The sequence below is a fragment of the Aedes albopictus genome, chromosome 1, assembly GCF_035046485.1.
Source record: "Aedes albopictus strain Foshan chromosome 1, AalbF5, whole genome shotgun sequence".
Classification (NCBI taxonomy): domain Eukaryota; kingdom Metazoa; phylum Arthropoda; class Insecta; order Diptera; family Culicidae; genus Aedes; species Aedes albopictus.
Window position 1 is genome coordinate 219549153 of NC_085136.1, and position 23531 is coordinate 219572683.

The window sequence follows — 23531 nt, forward strand, 5'->3', positions numbered from 1 at the left end:
ACAAGACAAGAGTCAATGAAATATTTAATTAGGTTTTGGCACCAATTCAAACACGGAAAACCTCGCAAAACTAATTGTTGAATTTTTAACATTCCATTCATTACATCATTGCACGGTCAATTTCCAAAGCGCAGATATAAAATAAAAAGTAGGATCTCACGATAACAAGTGGAACTTCCTGTGAGCTACTGAGTGAGGATCAATTTATTACAATTTGGATCGTTTTTTACATAAATTGGATCACTTCTGTATGAAATACAAAAGGTCAATTTTATTCAAACCACCCGAACCAATTACAATTATGTGTAAATTATTTTAAACGTGCCCTCCATGCGAAAGACAGTAATCGTGAGCGGCACTAGTACTTGCAAGCTACCTCGTCGAGATAACGATGTTTATCAGGAGAAGATACTATTTGAGTTCGTGAAAACTGGTAATCAATTTAGTTTAGTGCCATATCAAGTGTCTCCGAGACAACATCATCAAAAGTAGCAACATCGAAATTTATGATGAACAACAGCAAAAAGGAAGAATATGTTTTCTACGGTGGATCGACGGAAGAAAGTGTCGAAGCAGGTTGCCGTTCGCTAGGAGAACTTATCATCAAGCGCTTGCGCGAGAATGGTGATGATGTTTCATATGTAAGTACTAGATTGATTGTTTTTGTGGTATTGGCAGATCAGCGCAATAAGCGATTGCAAGCTGATCAATGATAGGAAAAGTATTGTTGATCTGTTCATTTCCTTCCAGATCGATGGTCTTACCAATGAATCTATCACCTACAGCGACCTGTTGGAGCAATCGGTCCGATTGGCGAACCGCTTCCATCGTATCGGCATCAAGAAAAACATGATGATCGCGATCATGTGCGAAAACCGGCTTGAGCTACCGCTCATTGCTTTTGCTGCTACCTACATGAATGCTATTCCGATCCTACTGAACCCGGCTTATACATCGACCGAGCTCGAACATGTTCTCAAACTGACTCAGCCTCGCGCCGTGTTCGTTTCTCCAATAGCTGTGAAAACTTTACTTTCGGTAGCAAACACTGTTCCATCGATCAAGATGATCACTTTGATCGGTGCAAAGGAGCGACCTCATAAACGCGTCACCTTGTTCAGAGAGCTGTTCGATAGAAACAAACTTAAAAGTGCCAGGACTTTTACGCCTCAGCCAGTAAGCTTGAAAGACCAAGTTGCCCTCATGGTTCTATCTTCAGGAACTACAGGTCTTCCAAAGGCTGTACAGCTGACACATTACAACATTATGGCCGTTTTGGCTTACATTCGTGATGATTTGAAAACCTTTTCTCTATCACCAACTTCCTTGGGACTCGCACTGCTACCGTTTTTCCATATCTACGGCTATATGATTCTGCTAAGTGCATGCTGCAACAAACGCACGCTTGTATCACTGCCTAAATTCGAACCGAAGCTCTTTCTGTCAACCATTGAAAAATATAAAATTGCTTCTGCTGCGCTAGTTCCACCGCTGGTGGTATTTCTTGCAAAACATCCTCTTGTAGAGAAGTATGACCTTAGTTCGTTGGTAGCGATCAGTTGTGGTGCAGCGCCTCTAAGCAAGGAAGTCGAGGACATGGTTCAGAAACGCTTGCCGAACTTGCTCTTGATACGCGTTGGGTACGGCCTAAGTGAAACTTCACTTGGTGTTCTGACCAGGAACTTTGGAAAACCGGGAAGCGTCGGTAAGGTGAACCGCATGTTTTGGGTTAAGGTGGTAGACCCGGACACAGGGAAGACATTGGGTCCCAACCAGGTTGGAGAGATCTGCGCTAAGGGACCTATGGTCATGAAGGGATACCTCAAGAATGACCAAGAAACGCGATCGATTATAGACCAGGATGGATGGTTACATACCGGAGATACTGGATATTTCGATGAGGATGAAGATTTTTATATTGTCGATCGCATAAAGGATCTGATCAAATATCGTGGCTTCCAAGTTCCACCAGCAGAGGTGGAAGCAGTGCTTCTCACCAATTCGAAAATCAAGGATGCTGCGGTGATCGGTGTGAAGGACGAAGTGAACGGTGAGTTACCGATGGCATTTGTGGTGGCTCAACCAGGAGTGGAGTTGAGCGAGAAAGAGGTTGTAGACTGGGTAGCAAGTCAGCTATCGAAACACAAACATTTGCACGGCGGAGTGCGAATCATTGCCGAGATACCGAAGACGGCCAGTGGTAAGATTTTGCGACGTGAATTGCGCACAATGGTGGCGAAGTCCAAGCTGTGAGATGCTATTGCAAGCCTTATTATCTCGTATGAATTTAGCCGGAGCGTGATAAGCGATGAAATGCGAAATTTGCAAGATAAAAGGGGACGTATACTCGGGCAATAAACCATTATAATTGAATATGATATAGCAGTAGATTTAGATCGATTTTACACATTGTTTTTACTTTTGTTATGGGGAAAATATACGATGAAAAATAACTTTTGTTTTATCAGAACACAGATGAAATAAGTGCTACACGTTAGTAAAGCTTCCGATGCTCAATACAATTAGTTAAATCCGAAAGAATCACATTTGAATATTTAAAAACCAAATATTTAAAAAACGTACACGTTGTCATTCGTCTGAGACTGGAATCACTTTGACTTTAAATTAAAATTGCAGTAACGGTATTGAAATGGTTGTAAACGTAATTGAGCGACATATGTCCTCAAAAAGGCGCACACAAATCACGATACGGTAAATGGTAAGTTTCCAGTTCCCAAGTAGAGCGCTTAAGAGACATTCCTCCTTTTTCCGTAAGTAATTTTGACATTTGTTTAACTGACAGCAATTTAACGAAACGATCGATGCTGTCAGAAGGATGTGAAGAATAAAAAAATGACAATTTTTGCAGGAGTTTCTTGTAAAATTCTTTAAATAGTTTTTGCCCCAGTTTTTTTTTGTTATGCTTCTGAAATTCTTCCAGTAGTTCCTCCAGGAGCTCCTCAAGTCGTTTCTTTAGGGATTTCTACAACAGTTCCTTTTGAGATTCTTCCAGAAGCACTTTCAGGGTTTCCCCCTAGAGTCTTGGGGCAAGACACTGTGCAAACGAGAACAACTCTGAGAAATTCTGAACAATCTATTTGAAATATATCCATTGAATTTCATTGTTTTCCTTCAGCACATGTACCACTATTGGATTCAAAAAACAGATGCCAGGTTACACATCGGCGCAAACGGGAGAAAACCTGAGGAATTCTGATCAACATTTCGAACTCACATTTACTTTTTTTTTTTTTTAATTTCTTTGTATTTGTGAATTTTAACTTATTGCTAATTCTTCACACCTCACATTTACTCTCGTGAGCTCTGTCTTGACCCTAGCCTAGAGTTCTCCCAAAATTTCTTCTGTGATACTACTGATAATTGATTCTAGAATTGTCTCAAGCAGTTCCCCAAGAATTCATAAGAGTTTTCCGGAAATTACACCATAATAACTCTGATAATTTCTTCAGAATCTACACAGAACATCTTCCAGAAGTACCCCGGGAAGTCCTTCAGGAGTTCCACGAGAATTCCTACAGGATCCACCGGGTATACCTCCATGGCTTCCCCAGGAATACTTGAAAGAATTAAACGGAATATTTCTTGAAATTCCCCAAGAATTCCTCCAGCATTTTTGGCCAAACCCTTCCTGAATTTTCCAAGGAATTCGTGTACGGTAATTCCTTCATAAATGATCCCAACATTCTCTTTAGGATTTCCACGAAATTTAGGTTTTAGTAGTTCAAGATATCCCCAAAAAGTCCTCTTGTAATAATGCCCCGAAACTTATCCAGCTGGTCCACACAAAAAATCCTCCAGAGTTCCCCGGGAATTCTTCTAGGAGTTTCCTGAGATCCTGAGATCCATTCCTCCTCCAGGAATGTCCTAAGAATTCCTTCAGGAGTTCCCCGGCAATTTCTCCAGGAGCTTGCCGGTTATTTTCTGCAAGATTTCTCCGAGAATACGTTCAGGAGTTCCCTGGGATTTTTCCCAGGACTTTCCCGGTAATTCCTCCAGGAGTTCCACGGGCATTTCTCCAGGAGTTCTCCGAGAATTATTTACCCAGAAATTCCTCCATAAATTCTCCGAGAATAACTCCAGGAGTTCCCCAGGAATTCCTCTTGAAGTTCCCAGGAAATTAGTCCAGGAGTTCCTCGCGAATTCCTCCAGGATTCCACCAGGAATTCCTCCAAGAGTTCCCTGAGAATTGTTGTAGTAGTTTCCCGGAAATTCCTCCAACATTTCTCGGAGAATACCTCCATGAGTTCCTTCTAATGTTTTTTTTTTATCAGGATTTATTTATTTTATTTTTTTGGCATCTTCTAGCAGTGTTGTGGTTTAGTACCACTTTCTGAAGAACACGCACTGGCAAATTACCTTCGAGGTAGTTTGAAAGAATGAGTGTTAGCGTAAGAAAAGTAATGTATTTGAGATGAGTGAAATACAAGGCAGAAATGTTTTAACTGTTAATCGGACCACTCGTGTTTTATTGTACGCCATACCGATTTCTCGTTGAACGTTACAAGGAGTTCCTTCAAGGTTTTCCCCAGAGGTGTTTTATAAGATTCTAATAGGAGTTTTTCCGAAACATCCTCCAATAATTTCAACTGAGATTTCTCAAGTATTTTTTATCCGGGGGTTCACTCATATATTTATTCGAGATTATTGCAGGAATTCCTTCCGGGATCATTCTGAGGAACAGAAATTCATTCTTAGATCTTTCTAATATAAAACCTTTTGGGATTCCTCTAGGTTTCCTCTGGGCGTTTCTTATGTGAATCCTCAATGAATTGGGTTTTCTCCTGGAATTGTTTATTAGATTTATTTGGGCAATCCTCCTTCCAGCAACTTCTTCCGGGATTCCTCCAGGAGCTTCTTCTAGGTCTCCTCCAGGAGTTACTTTATGGGTTCCTCTCATAGTTCCTTCTGGTATTTCTCCAGGATTTACTTCCAAGATTACACCAGGAGTGGCATCAGGGACCTCTCCAGAAATTTCACCATGTTCCAGGAATTGTTCAAAAATTCTTCCATGAATTCCTTCTAAGATTTATCCAATAATTCATTTTCCATCCGAAATTTCTCTAAATGATTCTTCGTGGTTTCTCCACAAATGTGTTCCAGGAGTTTCTTTTGGGATTGCCAGAAGCTCATGATGAGATTCTTACTGGGGTTTATTTAGGATCCCTTCGGAAGATCCCTTTGGGGTTTTCTCAGGATTTTCTTCTGAGATTGTAACGTTTTGACGTTTTTTTTCTTTTTAGGCAAAATAATTTTTGCTTTGAATTTGTAAATTAAGTTTATTTTAATCGGTTTGAATAAAATAGCAGCCAATTTCCTAAAGAGTCTCGGTCTCTTGCCAGGATTCTTCCGGAGATTCTTTCCTGTATTTATAGGGAAAAGTTCCAGGAGGAATCCACGAAAGAGTTTCAGAAGAAATTCCAGAAGCAATTCCTGATAAAAGTTCAGAAGAAGTTCTCGGAGGAATCTTTGAAGGAATTCTCGGAAGAATCTCGGAAGGCGCTACCGAGAAAATCTTGGAAGTAGTTCCTGGAGTTCCTGGAAGGAAATCTTTAAGCAATCCCAGAAGTAATTCTTGAAAGAATTTCGGAAGCAGTGCGAATCGTGTTGAGCTGAGCATCATGATGGCGCAGTTTATTCTGGTGACAATGCTCATCATGGTAAGTCGAAAAGAAGAGCATCTAACATAGCTCTGGTCGTCACAAGATCCTATCTCATGCTTCCACGGGTCAACCGTCAGCTAAGAGTTGTGTGCTCAGCTGGTAGTGCAGCCTGGGCACTATTGTCCTTCTGACTTCAGCTAGATTGAGGAGGTATGTCTCGAGCATCTGTTCACCAAGGAGGTGCGGCTCAAACAGCGTCTATTCTGGCATCCAGCGACTGAGTATGAAATGCTCCTCCACCGGAAGCTATACCTAAGGTGGCAGCCTCACCACGGTGGATAGGGGGCCATAGGCCAACAACCTATTGTTATCGAAACCCAAAAACCGTTACAGAAACCGAAAATGAAAGATTACGAACTGATTCAACGGCAACGACTTTTAGCGCGAAACAACGAGAGGCAGACCCAGAGGCTCATGGCTGCGCAGCCTCAACAACGAAATCAAGCATGTCGACAGAACTTTGACCTGGCCATAGGTCAAGGCGATGGCGAAGGCCTGGCAATCACCCAGGATGGAAATCTTTCAATTCGGCCCTCTGCACCACCGTGGGTGCCCAGGACTGAAAGTAAGTAAAACGTAAGCTCATCCAAGATCTGTGGTGGACGGGGTGCCAGTGGGATGGTGTTGTGAATGAAGCGGCCTTCAGCAAGTGGAAGCGATGTACGAATATTCTAGCGCGCTAGTGACCAGTTGAGCAAAGATGGCGCCATTGAAGCAGCTGTCGATTCCGCGACTAGAACTGCTTGCAGCGGTGGTGCGTGGACGTTTGATCTGATCAGCGTCGGTATAAGCAGTTTGTCGGTTTCCACATCGGAGAGATCCTGTGCCTGACGAAACTGACAGACTGACGGCGAGTGCCCACGAAGCTGAACGTAGCTGATCAGCTGACAAACCCGGATATAAACCTAAGCAGCCTTTGGATGAAAGGTCAGCAGTTTCTGTACCAGAGAGAAGAAGAGTTTGCCGCCGTTGAACTCATCGAAAAAGCTTTGAGTCCACCTGCTACACGACATGAAGATTTCAGCGGTGATTGTGAACCCGGATAACTACCGGATTATTGATCGTTTGGCATTTTCATGAGAAGAGCGACCACGGATACCGCCAGGCGGTGAAAAACGAATTGTTGTATCACATTCCGCACGTAGATGCAGTGGTCTGGAACAAAGTCCAATTCGGACTTTGGTCCTGAAGGTGTCGGCTTACTCTATATGGTGCACGGTGCATCGTTCACGTAATGACATTCCAAGGATGGCGGTGCTGCCTGTTCAGCGACTGACACCTAATCTACGGCCATTCAGCTACGGCAGAGTAGATTACCTGGGGCCATGACACTATGACGCAGGACGTAGCTGATCAGCTGACAAAGTGGGGCAAGGATCCGAAAATAAACCCAAGTAACCCTAGTGTAAAAGGACAGCAATTCTGTACGAGAGCGAGGAAGATTGGCCGATGAAGAGTTTGCCGCCGTCGAACTCAGTGAAAGAGCTGCGAGTTCATCGGCTACTACACGACGTGAAGGTTCCTGTGGTGCTGTGGATGCAAACCGTGTGTCGAAGTTGATGATCCTGGTACGATCGATGGTGAGCGTGCCCCGGTTGTTGGTGTCAAACAGCCGGCAAAGAAGATAGCAACTATCGATCAAAACGCCTCGCGAGCAACGAGCGAGCAGCTGAGTTCAGATGGCATCCGCAGGTTCATTGATTCGCATGCCATTGAGACAAGAGGAGCACGCAAGCGCGGAGCGGTGCCTACTCAAAGTGGCGCAGTCGGAGAGCTTCATCGACGAGCTGACAATGCTGTTGAGGAATAAGAGTCGACCAGTGAGTCAGTGGATATCCATCGAGAAGTCCAGTACGCTGTACAAGCAGACTCCGATGGTTGACGAGGATGGACTGATTCGGATGGAGGGGCGATTCGAAACAGTGGAATTTCTACCGTTAGACCTGCGATTCTATCGGATAACCAACCACCGGCGTCTGCACAAATTCATGCGGAAGTTAGAGTGTTGGTATGATTACCAGAATAGAATTGTATGTTTCTTATTCTGATGATGATGCGGCACAGTTCGCGGAATTGCGTAACTCGTAGGCATAATCTGATAGATTAACACTACAAGTTAAGAAAAAGTTACTATGTGTGAATCTTACAAATCTGAGCTACAATGGTACAACCAGGGCAGGGTTGCCACATTCAAATATGTATTTTGCCTCTCCAAAAATCCGTATTATCTGTATGACCATTTTTGCCGAAAATCTGTATGAAATCTGTATTTGTTTACGGAAAATCTATATGAAAATCTGTAAATTTCCAGAAAATCTGTGTAACGTGTATAGTTTAATATTCCAATGCTGAACGAATGGAATATAAAATTAACGATTCCACACTTTGAGTTATTTCATGCTTTTTTCGTACAGACAACAACACCACTAGATAAGAATACGTAGTTAATTTTATTTGACATAATCTCATCGCTGGGGTCCTCTGCTTTTATCAGGAGAAAACCGAATTTACTAGTCACGGCTGCATAATCGCATCTACTCAGTTCTGATCGGACAGTCTGAAGCGAGAGATGTCCCACAACAAAGAATATGTTCTCTATGGCGGACAACTGAAGTCCAACATCCACTGCGGATGTTCCTCACTGGGAGCGTTGATTATTCAACGCTTGAAAGAACACGGAAATGAAGTTGCATTTGTAAGTAGTTTTGTAACATTTTAAGAAATCGTCATAACAAGCCCGCTTTCTCAGATTGATGCTGTGTCCGGCAGGACTATGACCTTTCAACAAATACTGGAAAGTTCTACGAGCGTTGCTAGCCGCATGAAGCATTACGGTCTTGGAAAGAGATCCACCATTGGCATTATGAGCGAAAATCGTCTAGAATACTCGATCGCAGCATTTGCTACCATTTTTGTAGGAGGCATCCTCATTCCACTGAATCCTAATTACACTCCGACAGAATTTCAGCACGTACTAAATCTAATCAAACCCCAATCGATCTTTACATCTGCCAGAGCTTGCGGTACGCTTAAGTCAGCCATGTCGGGAGATTCATCAATCAAATTCATAGTTTCGTTTGACAACGAGGTTGACGAGCCGTGTATGAAGCCTTTCGGTGAGTTCCTGAAAAGTGGCACGAGAGAATCGATCATACCTGATCCGGTAATTCTTAAAAATGACGTTGCCATTATGGTTCATTCATCTGGAACTACCGGTTTGCCGAAGGCAGTTCAACTGACACACTTCAACGTAATGACCGTCGTTGCGTACATGCGTGAGGATCCCCGAATGAACGAACTATCCGTCCCAATTCGTATTTTAGGACTTCTTCCATTTTACCATGTCTATGGTTTTATGCTGATGCTGAACGTTTGTTGCAATCGGTATTCGATGGTAGTACTGCCTCGTTTTGAACCAGATCTTCTGTTACGAAGCATTCAAGATCATAAGGTTACAATGGCACACTTGGTTCCACCGTTGGTCGTGTTTCTAGCAAAACATCCATCCGTTGAGCAGTATGATTTGAGTTCACTACAGGCGGTACTCTGCGGAGCTGCTCCCCTTAGCTTGGACATAGAGCTGCAGGTGGTTCGTAGATTACCTCACATTCAGAATATTCGAAACACATATGGGATGAGTGAGGCTTCCTTGGGTGTACTATCGAAGATCAATGGGAAACCAGGGACTGTTGGACGTGTTCACAAAACCACCTGGATGAAGGTAGTTGATATTGAATCAGGGAAAACATTGGGACCTTATCAGGTTGGAGAAATATGTATCAAAGGTCCTCTAGTTATGAAGGGATATTACAAAAACGAGCAAGCAACTCGAGAGACGATTGATTCTGATGGTTGGTTACACAGTGGAGACACCGGCTATTTCGATGACGAAGGGGATTTTTTCATCGTGGATCGAATCAAGGAGCTCATCAAGTACAAGGGATTTCAGGTGGCACCGGCAGAGGTGGAGGATATTTTGTTGAGTCATCGCAAGATACGGGATGCAGCAGTAGTTGGGATTCCAGACGAGGAAAGTGGAGAGCTGCCAACAGCGTTTGTTGTGCTTCAGGAAGGTGAACAACTTTCAGTGGCTGATGTTCAACGGTTTGTGGCGTCTAAACTATCTCCTCAGAAGCATCTTCGCGGGGGTGTATATTTCCTGCAAGAGATTCCAAAAACCGGAAGTGGCAAAATACTTCGCCGTGAGTTAAGAGATCGGTTTTTGGGAAAGACGACATCGAAGTTATGAACAATATTAGAAGCAATACATTCACAATGGAATAGACGGGTAATGAGGCATTAGACACAAAAGAACATGTGCTTTTTATAATTCAAATCTCAATTTGTTCATCGAGCACATGTTCTGTTGTGCACAAGGATGTCAAACTAGATGTGAAAGCATTTTTAACAGTGTAATAATAATAATAATTTTGTGCTCATTTGAGCATGACCAATTGAAAGCGTGGTGTGGTCAACTCAAACGGGCTTCTTCACTCATCAAAAAGTTAATAAATAAATAAATAAAAAAGAAAAAAAAAACAAGAATAACACTGCTTGACAAAATTTAAAAAAAATAGTGATATGGGAGGAAAAAAAACAGGGTTTTGGGACCCTAGAAGTGTCATAGTGAAAGAATTTTTGAAAAATATTGGACCTGGCCTTCACAGTTGATGACTGAAGTTTGTATGGAGAACTTGAGGTGTGCTTTAATTAGTTTCGTTATTTTCAAACAGATTTTCATTATTTTTTCACGAATGCTATTCTAGGGACATTGTAGATTGTACATTGTAGATTGTAGATATACATGATTTGAAGATTACTCAACAATAATAAAATTCTTTATTACACCACCCAAACCTAACCTCAAAATGATTGACAATTCTCAGGTCATTTTGACTTGTGATCTGTCACACACATACCCAAAGAAGACAAAAATATCTACTATTTTACCGACCGTGTTTTCGTCCTTTTCATGCTTCTGTTACATTTGCCAAAATGACCTGAGTATAAATTTCACCGGGGATCATCTGTTTTTTTTTTTCGAAAAAAAAAAACGCTCTAGGGCATTTTTCCGGAAATATATACTCGAATCAGTAAACTTGCGGGTACTAAGAAGGGGTTCAATTCTTGATCAATACAGAAACATCTCGTCATGACCTTGTTTTTTCTAGGCCTAGATTATCTTCTGCCTCTGCCTACCAAGAATTGTCTCTGGGCATTTTACCAGAAATTCCCTCTGGGGATTCTACCAGGAATCCCCTTTTAGGGTTTTATCAGGTGTTGCTTTTGGGAATTCCTCCAGTAGTTCCATCTGGGAATCCCAATGAGGTAGACACAATAGCAATAATTCCAAATGGAATCCCTTCAATGAACTTCAGGAGAAACGTAACAAAAAATGTAGGAATAATACCGAGAAGGAATTTCTGGATGAATCCCCAGAACGAACTTCTAAAGTAATCCATAAAAGGAACTCCTGGAAGAATCATCAGAATAAAGTACAAAGGATCTCTGAAATGAACTAATATTATTGTTATTGCTATGAAAGCCACAAGTATTCCAATCTGTCATTTTCCCTTCTTTTAAAAGTTGGCTGACCATTCAAGTAAACAGCCTAATAGTAAATAACCATACCCCCAAACAAGCCCGTGCACAAGGGAGGGGTTTGGGGGGTTGAACCCCTCTCATTGTAGCTGTTCAATACATTAGGTGCCCCTCCGCCCTTTGCCAACATAAGGGAAATCCCTCCCTTGCCGCCTTTTCTATGCACGGGCCTGCCCTGCCCCACAGCATTCGTTTTAAACATACATTTAGTTCCGAATTCAGGATAAATGCCAAATTGGCACCAAGAAGTTTGGGATAGATTAGCTGTAGTTAGCATAAATTTCCTTTACATTAGAATGAGATGACTTTTTCACCATGGGCTGCTTTGAGCTACCAAACACGGTTGTAAACTGGTGGCCAAACTGCCCTTCTTCCAATATTTGCCTTCTTTTAAAAATAAGCAGTTCTTTTGAGTTTGCAGTGTCCAACAGTGTACCGCAGTCTACGCTCCATTAAAAAAAAAAAACAAATTTTTGTATGAACGAAATTCTACGATGGGGAGGGAGCCAGGACTGAGGTGATCGAAATTTGGTCTACGTAGTTTCTGAATGATCCTATCGGAGATTTGCCCTTCTTTAATTTAGGCCTGGGACACATAGGGGGTGTTCGTACCATGGTACAAGTTGTCAAGAAAATTATTCCAAGGCTATCTTGAATGAAGACAATTATCAGTATGAAACTCATTTCAAGATAATTGTACCATGGTACGAATACCACCAGTCGGTCCAAGGTTTTATAGGCTGTTCTTTTCTTCTTATATCCATGTAGACCTTATTGGCGACCAACCTATTAACCACATTTTTCTTCTTTTTAAGAAAGTGTTGTTTTTTTAAGGAACACTGTTACAGAGTTGAAGTACCAAACTGTATATTCCTCCTTAAAAGATTTCCCCCTCTTCTAGCAATAGGCTGTTCTTTCGAGGCCCATTTTTCGATCGGTCTTATTTTGGCCTAGCCCAATGATCATTTGGCTTAGTGATACTTTGGCCAAATGTCTTTTTTGCATAATGCCTTGACAGTCAGTATTTAATGGGCCTTTGCTGACAACTATATCTAATACAAGATTAGCTGTAATACACGTACTATTCCTTTTTTTGTGTGTTGAAATGTCACTTATCTCTATGGCTCATTGGAAGTAGCTTGTGACGTCATGCGACTTTCAATATGACATTGAAAGGCACGTCATCCAAAGCATCCTCAATATTCAAGAACTCACCCACGCGAAAACTACGTTTGAGCGAGTATTTTCTTGAAAACGTACACAACTTTGTGTATAAGAGTCACTGTGGACATCCCAACTTGGGAGGCATGTGAGTTTACATGAATAGGCATGTTAGCCAGACGAAAATCACATATGTGATAATCGACAATGCGTTTTAAGCATTTCAGAAAGAATAAGGCAACCAGATAAATCTGGAACTCATTCCTTCTTTATACAACACACTCACCCTTTCGGGATAAAACTATGGATTAATTTCACGCAATGAAAATACCCAATAGAAAACTACAAGAGTTCAAAACATGTTTGAAATACTCAAATCACTTTGGAGAAACATAGGACAAAACACTATTTGCTGCTGGAGATTTGAAGTAAGCAGAGCTTTTTAGTGCCCATTAAATCAATTCTATAGCTACATACAATCCTCGAGGCTGGATTATCCGAAGATATTTTGAACTTGAACAGATTCGAATTCCATTCAGGAATACCTCTTGCGGTCCACACAGACCGCAGCAGGACAAGCTTCTTTCAAAGCAATAGTTGGCGTTGGCAATGGAAGGCGTTTTAGTAACAAAACCACGATGAAACTCTTTCGGAGTAGCAATGGAAGCGAGTTATCCATAAAATGTGGTCGCAATCAATTAGTGTAGGTTTCCTAGTTTGTTGAGCAGGGACGCCTGAATACGTAATATTTGCGAAGAACACTCAAAAGTGAAAAGAAAGTCAAATGGAGACTCCTCATCCAACACATGTTAATCAGTCAACTCATGACAAATTCTGCTCATGCAGAGTTGGGTTAGGTCAATGAACTGTACTACCTAAGTATTCCATCAAACTGAAGCATCTGAAATTAATGTTTGAGCTACTTCAGATGATATAATCATCGTAGCAATACTGCCAATTATTAGCGAAAAGATGCTGAAAACAAGAGCTTGTTTGAAGGCATCCATAAGGAAGGGTTGAAACATACTGTTACCGTTATTCTAAAATATAGCATGCTCGAGGCACGACAATTCATTTATAATAAAAAAATGTTAAACTGGGTTCACAAGGTAACCTATACAGAAGTTACCCTACGAAAATGAACTTTTTGAAGTAGAGCCACTTAGGCTACACACGCATTTTACACTGAAAATTGATCTGAGGTTTCCTAGACGTAGCCACTACCCAAACTAGACAGGATAACACTCATCACAATCACAGCACAAAAATACGACAAATTATTTATAACCCATTATCAAAATAACCCAAAACATGCTTTCGGGGCAGTGGCGTTCGGGATAGTGGCCTTTTCGGGGTAATGGCTTTCGGTGTAATGGCCTATTCAGGGAAATGGCTTTCGGGGTAGTGACGTTCGGGGTAGTGGCATTCAGGGTAATGGGGTAGAATTATGCCAAACGTCCTTATGCCTAACCAATTTATAGGTTTACGCATCTATTCCTTTGCAAATATATTTCGCGCCAACGTTATTCATAACTTCGACTTCTTCTTTCCCAAAAACCGATCTCTCAACTCACGGCGAAGAATCTTGCCACTTCCGGTTTTTGGAATCTCTTGCAGGAAATATACACCCCCGCGAAGATGTTTCTGAGGAGATAGTTTTGACGCCACAAACCGTTGAACATCAGCCACTGAAAGTTGTTCACCTTCCTGAAGCACAACAAACGCTGCTGGCAGCTCTCCACTATCCTCGTCTGGAATACCAACTACTGCCGCATCCCGTATCTTGCGATGACTCAACAAAATATCCTCCACCTCTGCCGGTGCTACCTGATATCCCTTGTACTTGATGAGATCCTTGATCCGGTCCACGATGAAAAAATCCCCTTCATCATCGAAATAGCCTGTGTCTCCACTGTGTAACCAACCATCAGAATCAATCGTCTCTCGAGTTGCTTGCTCGTTTTTGTAATATCCCTTCATAACTAGAGGACCTTTGATACATATTTCTCCAACCTGATAAGGTCCCAATGCTTTCCCGGATTCAATATCAACTACCTTCACCCACGTGGTTTTATGAACACGTCCAACAGTTCCTGGCTTCCCATTGATCTTCGATATTACACCCAAGGAAGCCTCACTCATTCCATATCCGACTCGGATATTCTGAATGTGAGGTAATCTACGAACCACTTGCAGCTCTATATCCATGCTAAGAGGAGCAGCTCCGCAGAGTACCGCCTGTAGTGAACTCAAATCATACTGCTCAACGGATGGATGTTTTGCTAGGAACACGACCAGAGGTGGAACCAAGTTTGCCATTGTAACCTTATGATCTTGGATGCTTCGTAGCAGAAGATCCGGTTCAAAACGAGGAAGTACTACCATCGAGTACCGATTGCAACAAACGTTCAGCATCAGCATAAAACCGTAGACATGGTAAAATGGTAAAAGTCCTAAAAGTCGAATCGGGACGGATAGTTCGTTATATCTGGGATCCTCACGCATGTACGCAACGACGGTCATTACGTTGAAGTGTGTCAGTTGAACTGCCTTCGGCAAACCAGTAGTTCCAGATGAAAGAACCATAATGGCAACGTCATTTTTAAGAATTACCGGATCAGGTATGATCGATTCTCTCGTGTCACTTTTCAGGAATTCACCGAAAGGCTTCACAGACGGCTCGTCAACCTCGTTGTCAAACGAAACTATGAATTTGATTGATGAATCTCCCGACATGGCTGACTTAAGCGTACCACAAGCTCTGGTAGATGTAAATATCGTTTGGGGTTTTGTCAAGTTCAGTACGTGCTTAAGCTCTGTTGGGGTGTAACTGGGATTCAGTGGGATGAGGATGCCTCCTACAAAAATGGTAGCAAATGCTGCAATCGAGTATTCTAGACGATTTTCGCTCATAATGCCGATGATGGATGTCTTTCCAAGACCGTAATGCTTCATGCGGCTAGCAACGCTCGTAGAACATTCCAATATTTGTTGAAAGGTCATAGTCCTTCCGGATACAGCATCAATCTGGAGAAAGCGAGTCTATTATGACAATTTCTTAAAATGTTACAAAACTACTCACAAATGCAACTTCATTCCCGTGTTCTTTCAAGCGTTGAATAATCAACGCTCCGAGCGAGGAACATCCACAGTGGATGTTGGACTTCAGTTGTCCACCATAGAAAATGTAGTCTTCGCTGTGTGACATCTCTCGCTTCAGACTGTCTGAATGGTACTGAGTGGATGCGATTATGCAGTCGTGACTAGCAAATTTTGTTTTCTCCTGATAAAAGCAGAGGACCACAACGATGTGTTTATGTCAGAGAAGATTACTACGTATTCTTATCTAGTGGTGTTGAAGAAAGCTCGAAATAGCTCAAAGCGTTGAATCGTTAAATTTGTAGCCCATTCATTCGGAGTTGAATTCGTTTGAATTTTTTTGCTTCGGTACCACTACTGAGCTATCCTTAGCGTATGGTAGTACCCAAACTAGGCAGGATTTCTTTGCAACGAAAACCAATTCAGATTGTCCCATGTGGAAAAAATCATAGCAAGTCAGTCCCATTACAAAATTTTTTACCCTAAAATGCAAAAAATGTTTATAGCCAATTTTATATTTTTCACAGTTAAGTTATTTCATCATACATACATTTATTTGCTACACATCACATTTAAGATAGGACATACATAATTAACAATAGTTCGCCAAAATACTCGGTTCGTGGCAGCCGCTTTCCATCCCCGGTCACGTCCAATGCTCGCCAGATCACGCTCCACCTGGTTCACCCATCGTGCTTTCTGCGCTCCACGCCTTCTTGTGCCAACCGGATCAGTGGCAAACACCAACATTGCAGGGTTGTTGTCCGGCTTTATTGCAACATGCCTTGTCCACCGTATCTTTCCGGCTTTCTCCACCTTCTCAATGCTGGGTTCGCCGGAGGCCGGAGCCTTCTGGATGCTTGTGGTTTATCCTTCTCCGCCACACACAGTTCTCTTGCACATCGCCGAAGATCGTCCTTAGCACGCGTCGCTCCAAAGCCCCGTGTATTTGCAGGTCCTCCTCAATCATGGTCCATGTATTGGGTCCGTAGAGAACCACCAGTCTTGTTAGCGTTTTGTACATGGTGCATTTGGTGCGGTGTTGAATCTTTTTAGACCACAGTTTCTTCTGGAGCACGTGTAGTAGGCACGACTTCCACTGATGAAGTCTTCAGTAAGGATCCGTCAGTCTCATGGATGATGACGATTCCACTTGTCCTCTGGAATTTTTTATCTGAAAGTGTAACTTTTCCCGGGTTACGTACAAAAGGCTGAATCACATAAGGCTGAATGATCAAAAGGCTGAAACACATAAGGCTGAATGATCAAAAGGCTGAAAGCATAAAAAGGCTGAAAGATATCAAAAGGCTGAAAGATATCAACATGTTGAAAAGTTTTGAAAGTTGTAGAGAATCGAATGAAATGACATTTTGGACATTTATGGATAATCTATTGGTCTTGGATAAACATTTGACTCGACTTGAAAATGATCATAGGAAACAAAAGAATCTTTGCTCGAAAGTACATTTGGTCAAACGGTCATTTGGTCAAAACCCATTTTACGGAAGAGGAAGTATATGACATTCAATCGGTTTGACTATTCATCGAATGGACATCTGGTCACGTGAGCTAACTCTAACTGATGAAAAGACATTCGAGTGGAACATAATCTTATGGATTTCGGTATCATAATGTCTATGTTATTGTACTTTCTTCAGTATCATATCGGCCAATACCCCGTTAATACTAAACTATTTTAGCTCAAATTGACAAAGGATTTCGCCAACAATTTATTTCCACTCGTTTGAAGTATTATGTGTGTCAACTCGGAAACTAAATTGAATGAGTCTTAGATGTAAACAATTGTTCGAGTAATTCGGGTAATAAGCGGTAGTTGAGGCAAAAACTATTGTACCTAACTGTTGCTCAAAAATGTTTGAACTTTGTTCAGTTCTAAATTTACAACGTGTGCGAGCTCTAAATTGAACACTAGCGAAATCCGCGAAACTGAAATGGCCATACCTCCACCATGTTTCCACAGATTTCAAACATTTTGAGCTCATTAGATTCAGAAATTCTTCTGCTATTGGAACCATATCTGAGCGTACCAGTCCGGTCAACATGGGTTTTGGAAAATCCGGATTTCCAATCATATGATTTAATACAATACAGTAACGGAATTATTGACATGAATTATCGAAAATCATAAACTTGCCTAAACCAATTCAGATGGCCATTCCTGATTAAGTTTCTCAAGGAACTCCGGGTGACTAAACAGGTTTATTAGCATCACATATCAACAGAAACTATTTCCCCCAATGTTGTGCGCATAAGAATTCAGAACCGAATTGCAGCACTGCAGTGTGAACGCGTTCAATTTGCATTGAAGTTCATACTCGGCACACTGCGATCAAATACAGTAATGTTCCGATTTTATCACGCCCTCCGCCCATCAGTCCTTCATTTTTCATTAATTTACTGTTACATTTGAGAACAAGTGTTTCCCCTCTTCTTAAAGGTGAATGTGGAAGGCGTGTTTTACAACGTTAAAGATATTGATAATTCTTATAGATTTTGAAAAATATTCAATAGAATTTTTGGAAAGAGGCGTGATAAAATCGGAACAATACTGTATGTATATTTGAACATGCAAATTGAGCGCGGCATGAACTGGATAGGACTGAACCCGTAGCATGCTGACTAACATGTTACCCTGGTATCTGTGATACTAAAATGGTCAGCGCCATTTCACCCTTCAATTTTGGCAATCTTTTGGGCTAATTCAATCTCCTTTTATTGAAGAGTGAACCAGTCCGACCATCGTGTGTTTCAAAAAATCTAAATTCCTGGAGCTGTATTTCAATATCCGAGACCACAATGTCGTACCAAAGGATCTATGATGCATTTCCCTGTGACATAACATAATAACGACCAAACATGTAGATGCGGCACAAGGTTCTAGTCCTAGGAAAGAAGACACATAGGATTTAATGATGAAGATAAGCGCATGTGAACTCAGAGTCGAATGGAAACGGGTTACGTACAAAAGGCTGAATCACATAAGGCTGAATGATTAAAAGGCTGAAACACATAAGGCTGAATGATCAAAAGGCTGAAAGCATCAAAAGGCTGAAAGGTATCAAAAGGCTGAAAGATATCAAAAGGCTGAAAAGTTTTGAAAGCTGTAGAGAATCGAATGAAATGACATTTTAAACATTAATGGCTAATCTATTGATCTTTGAAAATAATTTGACTCGACTTGAATTGATCATAGGAAATAAAAGAATATTTGGAAATTTGGTCAAACGGACATTTGGTCAAATGAACATTCGGCCAAAACCCATTTTACGGAAGAGGAAGTATATGGCATATAGTCGATTGGACTATTTATCGAGTGGACATCTTGTCACGTGAGCTAAGGCTCTAACTGATGAAAAGACATTCGAGTGGATCATAATATTATGGATTTCGTTATCATAATGTCTATGTTAATGTACTTTATTCAGTATCATATCGGCTAATACTCCACAAATACTAAACTCAAATTGACAAAAAAAAATTCGCCAACATTTCATTTCCACTCGTTTGAAGTATTTTGTATAACACGGAAACTAGGTTGAATGAGTCTCAGACGCAAACAATTGTAACTATTGCTCAAAAATGTTTGAACTTTGCTCAGTTCAAAATTTCTAACGCGTACGAGCTCCAAATTGAACGCCAGCAGGGTACCGTGGGATCCGCGAAACTGAAACAGCTATACCTCCACCATGTTTCCACAGATTTCAAACATTTGGAGCTCATTAGATTCAGAAACTCTTCTGCTATTGGAATCATATCTGAGAGTACCAACATGGGTTTTGGAAAATCCAGATTTCCCATCATATAATTTAATACAATACAGTAACGGAGTTAGCGGCATGAACCATCGAAAATCATAAAATTGCCTAAACGAATAGAGTCTGGTCGTCAGTCCATCAGTTGGCCATTCCTGATTAAGTTTCTCAAGGAACCATGGCAGGAAATAAAAACTCTCTTATACTTCCCCCTTCCTCAGCCCAATAATGTATTGACGTAGGAGATTTTCGGGTTTTCCAGAATCCGGGACTATACCGCTTTATTCGCGTCGACATCTCCCATATATGTCAAGCAATGTTGTGCGCATAGGAGTTCAGAATCGAATTGCAGCACCACAGTGTGAACGCAATCAATTTGCGTTGAAGTTCATACTCGGCACACTGCGATCAAATATATTTGGACATGCAAATTGAACGCGGCATAAACTAATGGAAAGAACTGCACCCGTAGCATACTTACTAACATGTTACCCTGTGAACTAAAATGGTCATATTTGCGTCATTTTTTTGTCAGTTTTAGCAATCTTTTGAATTAATTCGATTAAGAATCTCCTTCTATTGAGAGAGTGTACAAGTCCGACTATCGTGTGTTTCGAAAAATCCGAATGCCTAGAGCTGTATTTCAATATCCGAGACCACAATGTCGTACCAATGTGACGCATTTTCCCGTGACATAACATAATAACGTCCAAACATGGAGATGCGGCACAAGGTCCTAGTCTCCTAGTCCTAGGAAAGAAGGCACATAGGATTTAATGATGAAGATAAGCGCAACTCAGAACCAAATGATGTTCTTGAACAGCAAAAGCTCTGACAGGCAAGTTCAATTCTTTGTCGTCCAAAAAATTTAAAGTGTTCAGTTCATTTTTGGCTCGCGTTCAGTTCGAATACAATACTATTTGAAAGAATAGCCTATGTTTAAAAGAAGGAGAAACATCTGGTAAAAAGTAAGCAGCTTCAACACCTGAACGTAAATTATTGTTCTTTCAACATTTTAAAAGAAGCAACATCTTTGAGAAAAAAATGCTGCAGCTATAACATCCAAACACAGTAAGAACAGCCTATGTTCAAAAGAAGGAGAAATCTCTGATAAATCGTTTTTAAGGAATATGCGCACGCAGAAGCTCGCTGCATTTTACACATTGGTAAGAATGCCAGCACTGAATATATGCATAGTGGGCTTCGTGGCCGTGCGGTTAGCGGCGTAAGTCGTTTAGGCGTATTGTGAGTGCCACACAGTGAGGGTTCGATTCCCGCTCCAGCCGGAGGAAACTTTTCGTCAAACGAAAAATTCTCCACTGGGTGTTCCGTGTTGTCCGTTGCCTAATGTTAGTGAATGTTCAGTCTGTGCAACCTCTGGTTGAAGACGGTGTAGTGTCTTTTTTTTATACCACAAAAGAACAGCATATTTAAAAAAAGAAAAAATCAATCATGGGAGAGTTATTAGTATGGAGAATCTCCATTGGAGATATCATCATCAAACCTCTCTACTTAGTCGTTACACTGTACTATTTGCGGCCACAATACTTACTCTCCCATCAGAGATTTTTCCCGCTTTTTTAGATAGGCTGTTCTTTCGTGGTATATACATAGATCATAATTTAACCGTTCAACTAGGCTCTACATGGGACAACTAGTAATATTGTAATATTATTGTAACTAGTAATATTGTACAACTAGTAATCCTCCTTAGAATTAAAATCATTATAACCCATTCGGCTAAGTTACATTTCAGGCCTAAAATCCATGTTTTCAGCCTTTTGTTATTTCAGCCTTTTGAAATTTCAGCCTTTTGTTACATATCCATAGTTTCAGCCTTTTGTATTCAGCCTTATGTGCATTCAGCCTTTTGAAATTCAGCCTTATGTTACCATCCCATGGAAACGGAGCGGGCGCTCTTAAGCAGCAAAAGCTCTGACAGGCAAGTTCAATGCTTTGTCAACCAAAAAATTTAAAGTGCTCAGTTCATTTTTGGCTCACGTTCACGAATACAATACTGCTTGAAAGAATAGCCTATTTTATAAGAAGGAGAAACACCTGGTAAAAAGTAAGCAGCTTCAACACCTGAACTTAAATTATGGTTCTTTCAACATTTTAAAAGAAGGAAAACCTTTGATAAAAAAAAGATGCAGCTATAACATTCAAACACAGTAAGAACAGCCTATGTTCAAAAGAAGGGGAAATCTCCGATGAATCGTTTTAAGGAATATGCGCACGCAGAAGCTCGCTGCATTTTACACATTCGTAAGAATGCCAACACTGAATATATGCAAATACCTCAAAAGAACAGCCTATTTTTAATAGAAGGAAAAATCACTCACGGGAGAGTTATTAGTATGCAGATATTATCGTCAAACCTTTCCGCTTGGTCGTTATACTGTACTATTTGCGGCCATAATACTTACTCTTCCATCAGAGATTTTTCCCGCTTTTTTAGAAAGGCTGTTCTTTCGAGGTAAATACATAGATCATAATTTAACCATTCAACTAGGCTGCCTATTAAACCTCCTTAGCATTAAAATCAATATAACCCATTCGCCTTAGTGGCATTTGAGGCCTGATATCCTTCGGCATAATGACACAGCACCAACGGGAACGACATTTCGGCAAATGCCACTTCGGGGAATAGTATTCCGGAAAATATAATACCTTGTGTAATACCATCTTTTAAAACATTAAACCTTCCGCTCAGATTCTATAGAGTTCATTATTATGCATATTTCAAGTTTTGGAATTTGCCATGTTTTCAGCCTTTTGTCATTTCAGCCTTTTGAAATTTCAGCCTTTTGTTACATATCCATAGTTTCAGCCTTTTGTATTCAGCCTTATGTGCATTCAGCCTTTTGAAATTCAGCCTTATGTTACCATCCCCTTTTCCCATAGTAAATCCTATGGAAACTTTGAACCGCTTGCGCTAAATTATAGTTTCACCGATTGCCCTGAAATTTTGTACAGTTCATATGGGACCTAAATGGGATCTGAAAAGTCGACTGGAGCGAGGATTCATTTTTTCCATTGAAGCATGTCCCATACTATTGCGCTCGTCTCAGGGCTCCAACTAGATCGTCGCTAGACGCCGGCTTATTGAAACGCGAGGTTAGCCATCCTCGGTGAGTGTCGGTTATCCTCGACTGCTACCATCTACCGCCATGTTTGATACTGTATGCGTGTACCCGTTGTCAACTCTTATTACAAGTTTTATTTTTGTGTTAAATGTACTATTTTAACTTGTAAGCATTTTCCAAGTTTAATGCACATTTCCCAAGCAACACACATGTTATAATAGAGTTTCGACAGCGCAAGTTTTGGTTGTATAGAAATTTATTTTACGTAATTCTAACATTGTGTTTAAATAACGTAAAATAAACTGCTATACAACCAAAACATGCGCTGTCGTAACTTTTATATAACATGTGTGTTACTTGGGTTATAGTTCTCTGAAGTAAAAGAGCACCATGGGATCTCAGCCATCTCATTTTTGATGGCCTACTTTCAGGTCATTTCGGGCAAAAAAAAACAAATATTAGATAATTAAATCGTTCCCTAACAGAGACATCAAAATGTAAAGGTCTCGTATTAAAACTTGAATCAGGATGCCCCATAGGATTAAAAATTCCTAGACAAAACTCATACTATTAAAGCAACTAATGCTTCGAACAAAAGGCAACCTGCCAGAGAAAATACGATTGTAGGATTGACTAATGGACCAACAACTTTTATAAAACCTCGTCATCCTGGATTCGGAAATTGTTATCCACAAGGGTAGCCGTTTAGCGTGTGTAGGGGGATTAGGGGCTTAATGGACACCCTAAGCAAACGGGTACGTTAGACCTGTATAACGAAGAAAAATTTAACATATTATCAGTTGGCTTATATAACTTTAGCTTGTTTCTTACGTATTTCAATCATTTACAGCAGGTAGAATGTCTTTATTGTGAAAAATAACGAAGTTTAAATCGTGTGTTTTTTTGGGCTGGCAGGAAAGGTACGGGGCGAAATAGACACCCATCGGGGCATAATGGGCACCCCTGCATATTTTATGCTAATTCTTTGATTACATCGATCAGTTAAGGTGAATATATAACGAAGCCACACCTCGAATTTTCAAGAGCACAAATCTGAGGAACCAAAAGACGGATTGCGCTGAAAATTTGATCGATTGGTGGTAACCAATCGATCAACTTTTCAGCGTAAA

At 40.9% G+C, this 23531-nt stretch overlaps 3 protein-coding genes across 3 annotated transcripts; 2 read left to right on the forward strand and 1 right to left on the reverse strand.

The window, feature by feature from the left end:
• The first annotated feature begins 342 nt into the window (after window positions 1–342).
• On the forward strand, window positions 343–2453 carry LOC109621595 (uncharacterized). The gene is made up of 2 exons (XM_020075663.3): window positions 343–641; window positions 751–2453. The coding sequence occupies exons 1-2, from the start codon at window positions 507–509 to the stop codon at window positions 2251–2253; spliced, it is 1638 nt and encodes a 545-aa protein (XP_019931222.3). The 5' UTR covers window positions 343–506; the 3' UTR covers window positions 2254–2453.
• A 5624-nt stretch (window positions 2454–8077) lies between these two features.
• On the forward strand, window positions 8078–10484 carry LOC109400142 (uncharacterized). Its single transcript, XM_020075596.3, has 2 exons — window positions 8078–8376; window positions 8431–10484. Exons 1-2 carry the CDS (start codon window positions 8251–8253, stop codon window positions 9928–9930), a joined length of 1626 nt encoding a protein of 541 aa, XP_019931155.3. The 5' UTR covers window positions 8078–8250; the 3' UTR covers window positions 9931–10484.
• A 3074-nt stretch (window positions 10485–13558) lies between these two features.
• LOC109400026 (uncharacterized) lies at window positions 13559–15868 on the reverse strand. Its single transcript, XM_020075692.3, has 2 exons — window positions 15526–15868; window positions 13559–15470 (listed from the first exon to the last, which is right to left on the reverse strand). The coding sequence occupies exons 1-2, from the start codon at window positions 15649–15651 to the stop codon at window positions 13971–13973; spliced, it is 1626 nt and encodes a 541-aa protein (XP_019931251.3). The 5' UTR covers window positions 15652–15868; the 3' UTR covers window positions 13559–13970.
• Between the last annotated feature and the right edge of the window lie 7663 nt (window positions 15869–23531).

Bases quoted from the DNA above. Each gene is read 5' to 3' on its own strand.
- LOC109621595 (XM_020075663.3), top strand. From the start codon at position 507: ATGATGAACAACAGCAAAAAGGAAGAATATGTTTTCTACGGTGGATCG. The intron at 642-750 runs GTAAGTACTAGA...ATTTCCTTCCAG, and splicing joins ATGGTGATGATGTTTCATAT to ATCGATGGTCTTACCAATGA.
- LOC109400142 (XM_020075596.3), top strand. From the start codon at position 8,251: ATGTCCCACAACAAAGAATATGTTCTCTATGGCGGACAACTGAAGTCC. The intron at 8,377-8,430 runs GTAAGTAGTTTT...CCGCTTTCTCAG, and splicing joins ACGGAAATGAAGTTGCATTT to ATTGATGCTGTGTCCGGCAG.
- LOC109400026 (XM_020075692.3), bottom strand. From the start codon at position 15,651: ATGTCACACAGCGAAGACTACATTTTCTATGGTGGACAACTGAAGTCC. The intron at 15,471-15,525 runs GTGAGTAGTTTT...CGCTTTCTCCAG, and splicing joins ACGGGAATGAAGTTGCATTT to ATTGATGCTGTATCCGGAAG.